The 14,532-nt window shown below is 38.0% G+C and overlaps 1 protein-coding gene across 1 annotated transcript in view; it reads left to right on the top strand.

The window, feature by feature from the left end:
• The window catches only part of csmd2 (CUB and Sushi multiple domains 2), a 222,725-nt gene that overhangs the window by 158,615 nt on the left and 49,578 nt on the right, over positions 1 to 14,532 (top strand). Inside the window, exons 31-36 of the mRNA XM_055058804.1 lie at positions 1,251 to 1,445; positions 3,387 to 3,503; positions 5,337 to 5,450; positions 11,417 to 11,512; positions 11,939 to 12,142; positions 13,247 to 13,371. Of these exons, the coding sequence (XP_054914779.1) occupies positions 1,251 to 1,445; positions 3,387 to 3,503; positions 5,337 to 5,450; positions 11,417 to 11,512; positions 11,939 to 12,142; positions 13,247 to 13,371 (851 nt within the window). The remainder of the gene's footprint in view (positions 1 to 1,250; positions 1,446 to 3,386; positions 3,504 to 5,336; positions 5,451 to 11,416; positions 11,513 to 11,938; positions 12,143 to 13,246; positions 13,372 to 14,532) is intronic.

Genomic DNA, 14,532 nt, shown 5'->3' with positions numbered 1-14,532 from the left:
AACATTTTCCATCAACTCTAACCAACTTCCCTAACTTTGGCCAATAAAAGCCTCTCATAGCATAATACTGCCTCCCCAATTTTAGGCTCTTTATTTGTGAAATATTTGAGTCTATGTCATTTTGTTTTAGACTCTGACACAATTCAAATAACATACATTGACTTCCTTGGTTGCAACGTGATAAAATGTGAAAATAGGATATTGGAGTCACAATGAATTTGCAAGATGCAGGACAATTAGCGACAATACATCAAGATTATGTGAACGCCACGCCTTTTTAAAGATGTCAGACATGAGACACATAGTCGGTTCACTTTTGTAAAAATATATTTTTCCTTTACTGAAATTCCAGTGATGCCTCACTTCTTTTTTTTTCTATTCGGAGCTTGTGTTCATCAAATTATTGACAGACTGTTTTACATATTTTTGTCTTGTGTTGAGTTGTAGGTGATTTTTTTTTTTTTTTCCCTGACAATTGAAAAACGTTTGACTCACCTCCTCTTTTGTGTGTCAAGTTATCAAATATTAAAGTTTGCTCTGAGAACCAAATCTGCTGTGCTTAGGAGTGAACTAAATGGCTTCGGGCATCTTTCCTATGTTTATCTTAGCTGAAAGGGTGTGAAGTGTGCCAAATTGACAGGCTGCATCTCACATGCACATTTTGCACCTAGAACAATGTGCTGCTAAATTAAGCAAGACATCTATCTTACGACCTCAAGGTTGGTGATTGATATGTGGTTAAATGCAGAGCGTGTGAGAGGGAGCTTTGGCAGGGTAGGCGTGTATGTGTTTGATAATGAAAGCTTGCGTATGTGCATTGTCTTCTCAAGTTAAGAGCACAGAGAAATGTTGTTTGAGAAGCGGTTGTGTACAGTCAGCAGACCTTGGGCCAGAGCCATGCCACTTTCAATCAGCTGCCTGTCTGTTTTCACAACCATACATACCCCGGTAGCCACAGATGAGAGGCTAGTGTCAAGGGCTGAAGAAAAAGTGGCAGTCATTGAGCTATATTTACTGAAAACGGGACAGCACAGAGTTGCAGAAAACTGGAAAACAGGGGAGAAAAGAAGAAAAAAAATCAGCCATAAAGCATAGAAGTTAGAAAACCAAGTGTATAAATACCCTCGGGCGCATAACATTTTCTATTTCAGCATATCTGGTGCAGCAAAAAAAAAAAAATAAAAATCATTATTGAAAACCATGTGCTTCCATCTGTCACAGAATTTCCTCTCTGTTTCTTCTCGCCACAGAAAACCCCAGGGAATCTTGCTTCGAACCTGGCCTCGTTCGTAACGGGACACGGGTGGGCACCGATCTCAAACTGGGCTCCACTGTCACCTACCGCTGCGACAGCGGCTACACGCTGGAGGGAGACCCGACGCTCACTTGCATCATGGGGGGAGATGGCAAGCCGAGCTGGAACAAGCCCAAACCCATCTGCATGGGTAAACAATGACATCTGGAGTTGATTGTTCAGAGCACAAACCATGCCTTGCGCGTATAGATTTATCGCACGTAAACATTCATATGGTTAAATCATCATGTGTTGCGTTTCTACTGAGATATGTCCCGCAGGTACATATTTGCCGAGCTGTGTGGGTTTTGTGAAAATATGCAAGTGTGGTTTTGATTTATTCTGAAGTTTTAGAAGAGCGGCCTGTTTTGCATATCTTCCCCTTACACTCAGAGGGAACTGCGTCACTCTCTGATATTCCTTTGACACAGCTAGCGCACGCAATGCATGAACCCCTGGAAAGCTGGTAAAAGATACCTTGACAGCACAGAACCTGCTTCAGATTCAGCGTGTCGGGTGGAACACTTGCTACACACTTGTACTGGCTGTGCAATCCAGTTCAGTCACACAAATACACTGACATACAGGGACATTCAAATACATCCAAATATGACTGGATGGCTGTAATTCAACTCAGAACGTTCTACATCCTGTTTGTAATTGAGAAACGCTTACAAGAAAATTCTTAAGGCTTGATAGTAAAATAACTTGCATTGGTCTTTCCCACACCTTTATCTGTCTATTTATCTCTGTTAGCTTTGATGATTGTGGCTTACAGTTAATGAAAGACCTGAATTAATTGTGTATTTTTTTATTTTTTTGAGTATTACATTAAAAATTTGAATCCATGAATACAAATGTATGTAATTCGACGAGCCAGTTTGTAAGTTGAAAATACATATTTGAGAACTAAATTCCGAATTGAATATTGTTTCACACCAAAGCATGCGCAGCACTCGTACCCAGTTATTTTCAGCATAATAGTCATTAATTCTATGTTTTAAAAAAAATGGTAAGAGTGTTTTATGGAGAGCATTTTTTTATTTTTCCAACAATATCTGCTTTAAATTTCCTCTTTAGAAAAAATGTGAACTGAGAAAAATATGGACATGATTAATTTCCTTCTGGGATTAACGTAGTATTTTTTTTTTAATTGAATTGAATTCAGTAGGTTCAAGGCATACTTTCGCCACTATACAGACAAAGAAACTTCATTATTACATATTTAATGTAAAGCTGCTGTGTTATTCATCCTTAGGGATTCTGCATTGAGCCCAAAATCCCATGAAACCAAAAAAAAACAAACACTTGGGCATTATTGGCATCAAGATGCCTAGACCAAGTGAAAGAACTCATATCAATCTTTCTGGGCTTGCAGTTGAAAAGAGAATAGTTTTAAGTATTTTGGCTCACACTCCAAAATTAAAAGAAAAAAAATAATAACATCATTGTTTTAGTACAGAGCCATGTTTTGCATGACGCCGTGCACAGAAGCATTGCATTTTTACAAAAATTGCTTTCACACTTTAAGAAGCAGCAGAAAAACAACGCAATACAAACAATGGTAACAGTAACATGAGCACACAGAGTGTGGAGTTTACCAACACAGCAAAGCCAAACTCGTTAGAAGTGTGTCGCGGTCTGGCTTTCACGATTTCTAGCGACACCCTAGACATTTGCACTCGGAGGAAAATTCTATTTATCATACGAGTGTTATAGTGGAAGCAAATTGACCTTTAAGTGATATTCACATTTATTTAGATGCCTCTGGATAGCATCCCTACAAATATCCACGCTAGCACAGAGCATTTTCAGGGGCTTTAACTTGGAGAGGAGGCTCTGGCCTCATCACACCCAGGCTAACCCAGATGGACACTTGGAAAACATGGCAATTTCACTGTGGCAACCACCAGGGACATCTTCCATCCAAACTCCAATCACACAAGAAAAGTAATTTAGGAATGATGGAACAGAGAGGATGGAGAGAAGGAGTAGAAATGGAACCTTCCCCTGTTACTGTTAGACCTCCCTTTATGTCTGCCTGGTCCCACTTTATGGTCTCTCTTCGTGTTTGATCCCTGTTTCTCTGCAGCGCCATGCGGTGGACAGTACTCTGGATTAGAGGGAGTAGTCTTGTCCCCTGGCTTCCCTGGCAACTATACCAGTTCTCGAACCTGTCTGTACTCTGTAGTCGTGCCCAAGGATTATGGTAAGCCATGTTTATTTATTTATTTTTTTTCTTGTGCGCGAGTCTGTAAAGTGGGTTATTTGTGTTTGTTTATAATAAAATCATTCTGCAATCCCCCAAGAAGCCGTGATCAAACAGAAACTATATTCATCTGCCTTACTGAACTCTGTTATTTTCTTTCTACTGGAAAAAAAGCAGAGGGAAACATTATATTTTTTTTTCTGTGGTATCTGAATATTCTCAGTGACAGGAAAGGCAATCTGGTGTTAACCTGTTAAAAGCTCACACAGTCGCTGCTTTTTCAACTCTCGTCATGCTGCTACTCCTGCGAGGTTTTTTGAATGCATGTATCCCACTTTATTTTACTCATAGTAAAATCACACAATGATTGACGGACACATTTTCTTTTCTTTTTTTTTTACTTCACAGTACATTGGTAGAGCTATTTAATCATCACGAAGCACACTCCTTATTCACCGTGTTTATCAAAAACACACCTACACACAGACACAGGCAAAAAAAAATAAAAATAATTGCCACCTGGAAGCTTCATAATTTCTTGAGCTGCACTCCTTTTTTGGCACTTCCATTCTTAAAGGTCATCCTTTCCCTCCAATGTCTTATCAGATACTACACAAGCATCAAATTGTTCGGAAAGCAAAACAATGCTGAATACAGCTCAAATGAATCAATTCAAAATGTCCTTCACTTGCTTGCCCAGGATGTCTCTCTGCATCACATTCTCAAGCTGACTGTTTGCTCTTGCTCGGTTTTTATCTCTACTTTTTTCTCCAACCACAGGCCTTTTTAATGAGTTATCAGCATCAGGTCTCTTCTGGGAAAAGCTCCTGTCATGGTTAAATTACCCCCACAAAAAAAGCATCAGCTTGTGTTTGACTTTTGGGTTTATTTCACCCCGGTCTTCTGACTGTCGAAGCCTTTATGCACCTCTCTTGAACCCAATCATCTGCGTATTTCACTCACTGAGGTCATAGTGAAAAAAAAAATAAAAAATTGAAATGATTAAAATTCACATTTGCATTTTCCTGGATAATGACGGCAAAGCCCAAGGCAGCTCACTTTGTCGTGCAGAAAAGCAAAAGCTTTTTTCCTCATTCTTCCAGCTTCTCATTATGCTCATGCGCCAGGCTAATAATAGGGTATTTTACCCAGTGTGGATGACTGGGTGGGTGTCACTGTGACCAGTGGTTTTACCTTATTGACAATGATGATAGAAATGTGCAAGAACATATTTAAAATTGGGAGAATATTCTAGGTCCTGTTTAAAATAGAAGGCTGTAGGGTTCCACTAGTGGATCCACAAAAAAGTAGCTAACCATTACCCGTACTTCCTTTGTTGCATATCTCTCACTGTTTGTCTTTCACTCTAACCAGTTCCATTCATCACAAGTTAAAAACTAGGTGATTGACTATAAAAAGCCTGACTTTTGTTAAAGGAAAATCAGTACAGTATTACATCTTGGTTGAGACGATGAAAGCTCTGTAGTGGAGTTTTAGCTGCACATTATATGACAGATTGGCTGTCTCTGTAAATTCCTGCAAACTGTCAGGCCGTCAAGCCCAGACAGGTTTCCTGATCCCCCTTGTAATGTCAGTTTTTGGTTTTGTTATTTTAACTCCCAGCATAATCCACCCTGCTTTAAGGAGGGCAACTTGATTGAAATTGCTCTTGATAAAACTCTTTTTTAAAATCTGGATAAAGTAGAGCACTATTTTTATGAGTCTCCAGTCATTTTAAATAAAGTGAAGAGCATTTTCTGTGACTTTTGCAGGCAGCACTTTCAGTTAATTTTTCATCTCTTGTTTCTTGCTCTGTCTGCGTCTCTTACCCAGTGGTGTTCAGCCAGTTCGCCTTCTTCCAGACTGCTCTGAATGACATAGTGGAGGTTTATGATGGACCAACACAACATTCCCGGGTTCTGAGCTCACTTTCTGGAGCACACACAGGTATTGTACATGCATTTTTATAGTGATCTGTATTGAGCCATAGAAACGACATCACTCATGCACATTGAGGTGCATGAGTGACGCTGGACGTTTTAGGTATGGCAGAATTGAACAAAGCGACTGTGATTGTCATCCCAATTTGTTTTTGCTAATATAACCATGATTTCTGCTCATTCAAGACTAACTATACTATAAAAGTTAAAGTTGAAAATATCTAGCTTTGACATTTGTCATGGCTAAGTGGGCTGCTTTCTGAAATGCCGGACATCACGTGCAAAGGTTCAATACCTTGGCACATGCAAGGCAATCCAGGGCGTTTCAAAATGTTTCTACTTTTTGTCAGGTTTCTCTTTGGGAGCTTTATAAGACAAAGCTCCCAACCTGAGCCATATATCTATCCATCTTGTCCATTTCTTCAAAGTGGTGAGGAATTGTATAATATGAAGGGAAATCATTCGTGTCTTTTAATCAAAACAAAAATCTAAAAATGCCTTTTCATTCAGCTGTAGTGATTTGTTCATTTTGTTGTCAAATCTTGTGAGGTTTGTTAACATTAGTTTTTTGCGAATTCAAGCGGTTTCATTGGGTGAATAGTTAACTCTGGCGTTTTTATTTCAGGATCAATAGATGGATGGAATCATGTTCCATGAAATGTTTAAAGCCTTGGATATTGTTTATCAATATAACCTTGCCTTAAAACTTCTTGAGTTTGATCTCAAAAGTGCATCCTTTCCCTTCAACTTCACAATTTTGTGTTGGGTTATCACAAACAATGCAGTGATTTCTTTACATCAGAACACACCTACATGTGGAAAATATTGAGAAGTAGACACTCTATGTAGAGACCCCGCCTCTCGCCCCAAACATTTGCTGTAGATAGGCTCCAGTTCCCCTTGCAAACCCACTCAGATCAAGGTTGTTAGAAAGTGGATGGACGGATGGAGACACTTTGTTGAACATAAAGCATTGGCACATACGTTCCAATGTACTTTACATCAATAAAGTACATATTATAATTTAATAATTAAGTTCTTTGCAACCAAGAACTTATGTTTTATCTAGGCTTATTAAAATGTGTATAAATATACATTAATTGTCATTCAAATTACAATATTTGAGATACATTTGATCCCGATTTTTACTTAGATTGAGAAACTGTTCTTGTTCGCTTCGCTAGCCTTAAGGATGAACATATTTTGGTTTGAGTCTAACACAGTCTTAGAAAAGTCAATTTGCAGTTCAGTAAACAAGACGCTGTAATAACTAAGTACTTTGGGTGACAGGTTCACTGAGTTATCCAACCAAACATGGCAGATCTGAGGTACTTAAGAAAAAGAAACATGTGTTGCACTATACTGCTGTGGAACTGCCATTAAATTTTCTCTATAAACCGATATTCACTAACTGTACCTAGCAAATAGGTGTGAAACCAAGACATGGAATTGCACAGATCTACAATCTTCTAAATCCAGCCACACTTTCTTTCAATATCTAAAATGTGTAATTGAGCACAGTTAATATTTCACTTCATTTTTTTACTGAATGGTTATGTGTTATTTGTCTGGCTGAGAAAATTACTGTAATCAAAACACAAGCCAATTCACTGTTATTAGTTAACCTTGGGAAGCACATTACATTAAATTAGTCAGACTAATGCATTCAGCAATATGTTACTCTCTCTGAGATGCCTAGGAAAGCCAATCTTTGAGAAGAAAGGCAATGATTGTGAATTATTGGGGACAAACAGAATAAAAGAAGAAAAGGGAGAGAAGAATAAATGAACAATAAAAGGTGGGAATTAGAAGAAGGTGACAGCATGTAGGCAAGATTGGATGAAAGGACTGAATAAAGAAATCAAGAAGACTTATCTAAATGCAAATTTTCAAACTCATTGGAAAAAAAAGGCAATTTCCACCCTCTTGGTCATCTAACATAAGGGACTGAGGAGTCTATTAAAGTTTGACCAGTTATATTGCCAATGTGCATTTTCTGCCTCTGTTTTACTGGTAGCATGCTGCTAAATAAATTCAGAACTTTGCTTCCAGAAAATGTAAAATCTGCTTGCTGTAGCTCCCACAGGGCCTTGTCTTTTTTCTTCTTCTTCTTCTTCTCACTCTAAAGCTGATTGAATTGATGCAACAGCTGGAGCAGTGATTTTTCACATTATTTTTCATGATACTCATATCTGAATCAACTGCCTCTGAATTTTGATCACCGACTCCCAGCCAAAGTCAAATCTGTCCTTGTCAGTCCTTCCATCTACCAGAGCAGAAAATCGTTTCAGTGCAAACTTAGTTCACATCTGGAAAGTTGCGCGTGGATGAATACCCACCTTTCAGAGCAAATTATGAAACACCAACTTAAGTACAGCCTTGTTTGAAGTACTTCTTCTAATAAACCTCCCAGCATGCCTCAACAGTCCTGTAGTGAAAGCATAGCTGTAACAATGATGATTTATTATTTGCTATTTGAAATTCAGACCCACTGCATTTAAATTTGCAGAAACAACCACCCCTCCCCCCCAAAAATAAATAAATAAATAAATAAAAAATACACCATGAGCGAAACTTTTGCACAAAATATAGACTCACTAGTTGACACACAGATGCTGCCTCTGGGGTTAACCGCGTCTACCTCCCACTAGAGTGTGACAGCAAGCAGACATAGAGTAATGAGATTCACTGTAGAAAGCCAGTTGGCAACTCAAACAGAGTAAGAAAGAGAAGCAGAGACTGAAGTGCCCACACTTCATATCATGTTTGGAAAAAAAATGTGTTGACTGACAACAATGAAGGGATTGTCTATGTGTAATTACAGGGCAAGCTAATGAGGATCCACAGAGTCACTTCAACATATACATTAAAAACATATTTCCTTCCTATGTCATTGTTTACAGCGAGAAATCTTTTATGTCGTCATGCAGGCATACAGTGTTTTACGAAAGTATTAATATGCCAAGCATTTTTTAATCTGTTCACGACAACACAAAATAGTCCATCCCTGGAAAGGATGGATGCACATGGCTTTAACACTCAGAAAAATATTTTGCAGTCACAACAAGTTGATTTCTTTTGAGGTAGATCTCTCAACATTGCACATTTCTACCAATTCTTAGTTCCAAAGCATCACCAGAGCTGCAGTATTGGATGGCGAGTATCTGCTGAACAGCAATTTTCAAATCTTGACAACTACTCAACCAGACTTAGGTCTGGACTTTGCATATGAATATGTTTTGATCTAAGGCCAGGCAATAAATAAATGATCACTTATTTGAATTTGCTGTTAAGACTATTCAATTAATTAAAAAATCAAGTTGTTGTTTTTTCTTTGTTTTTATTTTCCCACCAATATACTTTTCAGGCTTCCGTAGCTCGGTATGAAGTCGGCCCACCCAACAAGCATGCTTGTAAAACATGGTTGTCTCACAAGCATGCTTCACATGCTGGACTTTGAACTCAGATCAACTCCCTGAGGGAATAATTGAAATAAAAGTAGGTTTTTGAAAATGTTTTTTTTTTCTTTGAATGAAAAGAAAGGGAACTCAGGATGAAAAAATGTATAATTTTATTTTTATACCATATTGCCACAGCCCTACTTTGATCTAAACAACTGCATTATCACTCTGAGTGTGTCTTTATGGTTGCATTTCTCCTGGAAAGTGAACCTCTGGTTCAGTCCTGTTTTTTGTTGTTTGTTCTTTTCCTCTTGGCCTTTAACACACTTCAAGAATTGTGCTGCCTTTGTCTTGATTACCATCAGATGAAAGTAGTTTGCCTGTTTCCGCCAAGGACAAGCTGCCCCTCAGCATGATGCTGTCATTATTACATTTCACCATGGGGATGGTGTGTTCAAGGAGAGGTGCAGCATAATTGATCCCTACAGATAGTCTCCTACATTTTATGTAGAACATTTTTCACATGTTTGCTCTGTAGCAACTTACAAATAGCACTTTAACAGATTTCGTTCAACAAAACTCATTCATAGAGACCAATGATGAGGAGTTTGCTTCAAACAGTTATGTCAGATTCCACCTCTTGAGCTCTGTATGTCTGTAGTCTAGATTTACTACAACCCTGGCCGTTTCTCTGATTAATGCTTCCACTGGTTTGATCTTTATGTGGTTTATGTATTGTATTTGTTTCAAGTCACATATTTTGGCTGAAATGAATTTAATGAGGGCTGAATTTAAATTCTGCATATGCATGTGTGGGCTTTTTGGTAAAGTGTGTACAAACAAGAGCTTCATTGAAATGCTCATTTACAAATGAGCTAATTGCTTGCTTGGATTTTTACAATTGCACACTAAATTGTGGTGTTTTGTAAAACCAGACGAAAAAGAAATGTATTCAAAGTTATTTATTTGACTTTTTGTATCCTTAAAAATCTCATCAGTCCTGGTCAGGGGGGCCCTTGATTTTTGCCTCTGCAATCTGCAGTTAACATAAGAAGGTGCTTGATTGTGGAGGGCCACAGGCAGCAGGTTAAAAAAAAAAATCAACCTTGATCTTGATTACATGGCAGTGAATTACAGCCAACAAGGGATGTAGTCCTTCCAGCCACATCTTGAGCACCTGCCACACTGTTCCTAATCAATGCAGATACATCAGTAATGATCTACTCATTAGGAGATATTGTCAACAAAGACATAGAAAATGAGCCAATATCAGAAATCAGTTTGACCTTACAAGAGGAAGACACAGAGTGAGGTTTAAGCTACAACTTCCCAGCTTCCTAGCGTCGAGCCATGACTAGTTGTAGACTCAACTGTAAGTCTAAGTAATATCCTGATATTAGGTATATCCCAGCCAAGCATACTGGTGAAGCCCTATTCACACATGAGGAACCTCAAGCTGCTTTACTGGAAAAAAAAGGGAAGTACTCTGAAATGGACCGAACATTAAAAACAAGTCATTATATTGATGTTTGAAACTTCTTTGTTGTATTCAGTAGTGCCCTGCAGGCCATTACGTCTGAGAGAGCTGAAACTGTGAGCTTCACTCCTGTGTGACTATTAATAATTCTCTCTTATAAATAATTTGTTTGGTAGAAAAATACGATGTAGCTGCTTCACCTTGTAGAATGTGTTTATTTGACATACAGCTAATAAGACGAGACCATTTAAAATATGGGCTTCACAAGAATGAAACTAGCATGGGTTTCATACTCTAACAATGGTTTCATTATTTTCTCAATTAATTCTAAAGTCTTCACAATGCCAGAACAGTTTAAAAACAAATCTTTTATGCATCCGTGAGTAAAATAAAGGTGTCTTGAACTCAGAGGTTGATTTCTTTATTTTTCTGAAACTTGGCTAGAGATGATCCAATGCAATTTGTTATTTCACATTATCTGTTGAAGTGCAACCTGAAATGGAAACCAATTTTAGTTTTATTTGCATCTACATACATTTAGCCAGATAACCATTTTTGTTTTCATTATTTACAAACCATCTTCATCTTGTTTATACACATTTGTTTTTTCCATAGACTGTCCAAAATGCTGCTATATGAATTGTTTGACCAGTCAGCTGGACAGTTGAGAAAACAAGGCAACTCCAGATGTCCTTAACCTCATTCTTAAAAAAAAAACACATTACCTGCATGGATACAACAAGCTTATGCTTAAATTACTCACTTATCCTAACAGCTTGGAATTACTCCACCAGTCAACTCCACCTACTAGCAACAACTAGATGACTAATTTCCCTTTAAGGTAAAATATTAGGGGATTTTCATATAGAATTATATCGAATTTTACTGAGGTTACAAAATCTGCAGTCTCAAAGTCAGTACATGAAACGATATTCCTTTCTATTTGCATGACTCATAGTTTCTGAAAGGGCCATTAGCATCAACACATAGCAGCAAACGAGGCAAAGTATTACCTAGAAATCTTTTGACAATATGCACCCATTGAAACACAGCCCTCAAGGTTGCCTTTTGCTTAAAACCTGCTTTCTCTCTCAGGTGAGTCGTTGCCGTTGGCGACCTCCAATCAAATCCTGATCCGCTTTACAGCCAAAGGCCAATCCAGCTCCAGAGGATTCCATCTGGCCTACCAGGGTAAGCGTAGAGCCCACTGGCACACAGTCCTTCTCCTGTATTGAGAGACTTGTGAATTATTGACTGAATTAATTAACTTCTGCCATTGTTTTAGTTACTTGTGGTGGTGGGGGAAAAAGGTTGTGGTGTAGAGGGATTTCTATTTTCTGTTATTGTTTTCCTTAAACAATGTACTGTAGCAGTAGTGACATTTACCACAACTATCCAAAGGCAAAGTTAGCGCTTGAGAAAGTTTAATGAATAAATAATTCAATCTTGCATTTCTATTGTAAGTGAAATGATGGACTGGCCAAGACAAGGTGTAACTGTTTTTATATATCATACTAAATATTAACTTGCTTTATAGCAATGTGATCTTGTGTATCCAAAGTAACTTACTAAAACCCATGCACACTTTTTATTTATTTTTTTCCCCCTTGTTCGTAGCGGTGCCAAGGACCAGCGCCACGCAATGCAGTTCAGTCCCTGAGCCACGGAACGGTCGGCGCATGGGCAACAGCTTTGCTGTTGGTGCAGTGATCCGCTTTGAGTGCAGCCCTGGCTACGTCCTGGAGGGGTCGAGTGCCATTGAATGCTTAACAGTCCCCAATGCCCTGGCACAATGGAACAGCTCCATACCCAGCTGCATCGGTAGGAAATCAATGCTAAAATCAAACACTTACTGCGTACAGTTATCTATTTTTAGCACACAGACACACAATGTCTGCGTGTTTTCTCTCTTTTTTTCAGCTTTTCTACTTCCTTTCTTTTTCACTAAGTAGCTTGTTCGCTAACCAGCTTTTTTCTTGTTTGCTATGTGTCTGCTTCTGATGTGACACCCTAAGAGTTAAAACCCCGTCTCCTCACAGATGTCAGCTGCAGGCTATCACCTGCACTGATGCAGAGATTTAGCCGGAGGCACACAGGTGCAGGCCATGTTCGGGGTCAAAAATACACACCGATAGAAACAGACATGGTAACATGGACAGTATTGAAAATAACACATGGTCTTCACACACAGGACGTAACACAAGCAGATGCTGTCACCAGATGTGAATTTGGCACAAAAAGCAGAAAAGACTCATCTGATGAATATAGATGACAATCAGCAGGAGAGGTGCTTGGCCCAACTTTTTCTAGTAGTTATGATTAGGGAATTAAAGGATGTACCCAGCAAGGCTTGTTCATTATAAACTTTATCTAAAAAGTTTGAAATATAGTTCTCAAAAATATAGTGCACTGAAAAATCTTCCATAGCACTTGAACATTACATAATACACCCACAAATCTCCATGCATTTTGTTGGGATTCTACAATGTACATTAAAACCCACACAGTTCGGTATTGCTGTGAAATGGAATACGCAGTACATAGGTTTGTTTTTATTTTTGCCCAAATGTGACCTATATCAGAGTGTTTGACTGCAATCTGAATGACACAATTCTTATCTTTCTGATCTTTAATGAAACTACAATATGTGGCATTAAAGAAGATATATATTCGGTACCTTTCAAAGTGTCTGCTGTCTCATTGGCCAGGGCGCATTTTATCCAACTTTTACATCATTGATATGAGACATGATATCATAATTCTAAATTCATCATAATTCTGATGTCCAAAACACAGAGTGAAGGGCCAATTGAACACAGTGTTTTTAGCACAATGGTAGCTGAAAAATAATATGATGGCAATATTCAGCTATGATGCTGCTTCCATCTTTTAAGCTAATAAAAAATCCTCCTTTTCTTGCCACAGTTCCATGTGGAGGTAATCTGACCCATCGAACTGGCACCATCTTATCTCCAGGCTACCCTGAACCTTACCTCAACAGTCTGAACTGTGTGTGGAAGATTACTGTTCCTGAAGGATCAGGGATCCAGGTTTGTTTGTTGATTTATTTTCTCAGTGTTCTCACGCCTCTCCTGCATGTTGTTATAGTCACACATGAATAGAATGTGATGATTTCTGGCAGTGCAAAATATACAAATCTGCATTTGTTGACCTTTAGATATGATATAGAAAATAAGCCCTTTGAAGTAAGCCCTTTATATTTTCAACAGAGAACTGAATGCACATTTTGGGGGCTGACTCAGAAGAATGTACACTTTTGTGAATCTGTTTTATAAAGTCACACGCAAACCTGTTGCAAAAACAGATTTTGCTGGACAATATGTATTTTTTGTGTCCTAGTAAAGATTGCGGTTAATGATAAAATTGTCGGGTTGTTTACTGATATAATGATAATGTCACAATAATCCAAGAACATCCTCTCAAAGATCAATACTAATTTCCAAAGAACATTTAACCTTGGTACTAGAAGAGATTTTAATTAGCCAATATGAATAAACCTAAAACAAATAAAATGGATTATGAAGTCTCTGTAAAGAAATCTGCCCTTCAAAATATATTAATTAGACTCAGACAGAGAAAACTGTTAGGACTTTCATGGACAAAAAAAAAAAAAAAAAAGGTGTAAATTTGCTCATGTGTACTGGTTGTCAAATGTTTGCAGCATTTTTTTGTAATGAGATTATAGGGCTTGATATCTTGAGCAATTACCAAAATTGGCACTGGCCTCTTTACATTTTGTCAGTGAAACAACCATGTAATTGTGGAGTATCAATGGATCCGGACAGAGACAGCCCATCGGTTGTAGACATTTTTTTTTGTTTCCCACACTGGTAAAACTGCAACTAATGGTTCTGTTTGGGGTTCATGAATAAAAAAATTCTGATCACTGGAGGGATGACAGAAAATAATTAAGCAACACTGATCAAATGTAAGAGAAACAAAAGTGTTTTTTTTAATCAAATTTTAGAAATGCTTATGTATCATGTGGCGGAAGGCTTTGATGTGATTTGTTTTTTTGGTATTCTAAATGGTTACTAATAAATCCATATTCCATCGTATAAAGGATACCATTTTATTTTCTTTGTGTATAAGACAGTGGCTATAAACTGACCTTGCTCAGGCTCCAAATGTGATTCTGAAGATCAATTTTCAAGAAACTTGAGATCCCTCAACTCAAAATGAATTTATAT

This window comes from Poeciliopsis prolifica, unplaced genomic scaffold, assembly GCF_027474105.1.
Source record: "Poeciliopsis prolifica strain line A6 unplaced genomic scaffold, Auburn_PproV2 SCAFFOLD052, whole genome shotgun sequence".
Classification (NCBI taxonomy): Eukaryota; Metazoa; Chordata; class Actinopteri; order Cyprinodontiformes; family Poeciliidae; genus Poeciliopsis; species Poeciliopsis prolifica.
Note: the sequence above shows the minus strand (reverse complement) of the source record. Positions and strands in the feature narration are given on the sequence as shown.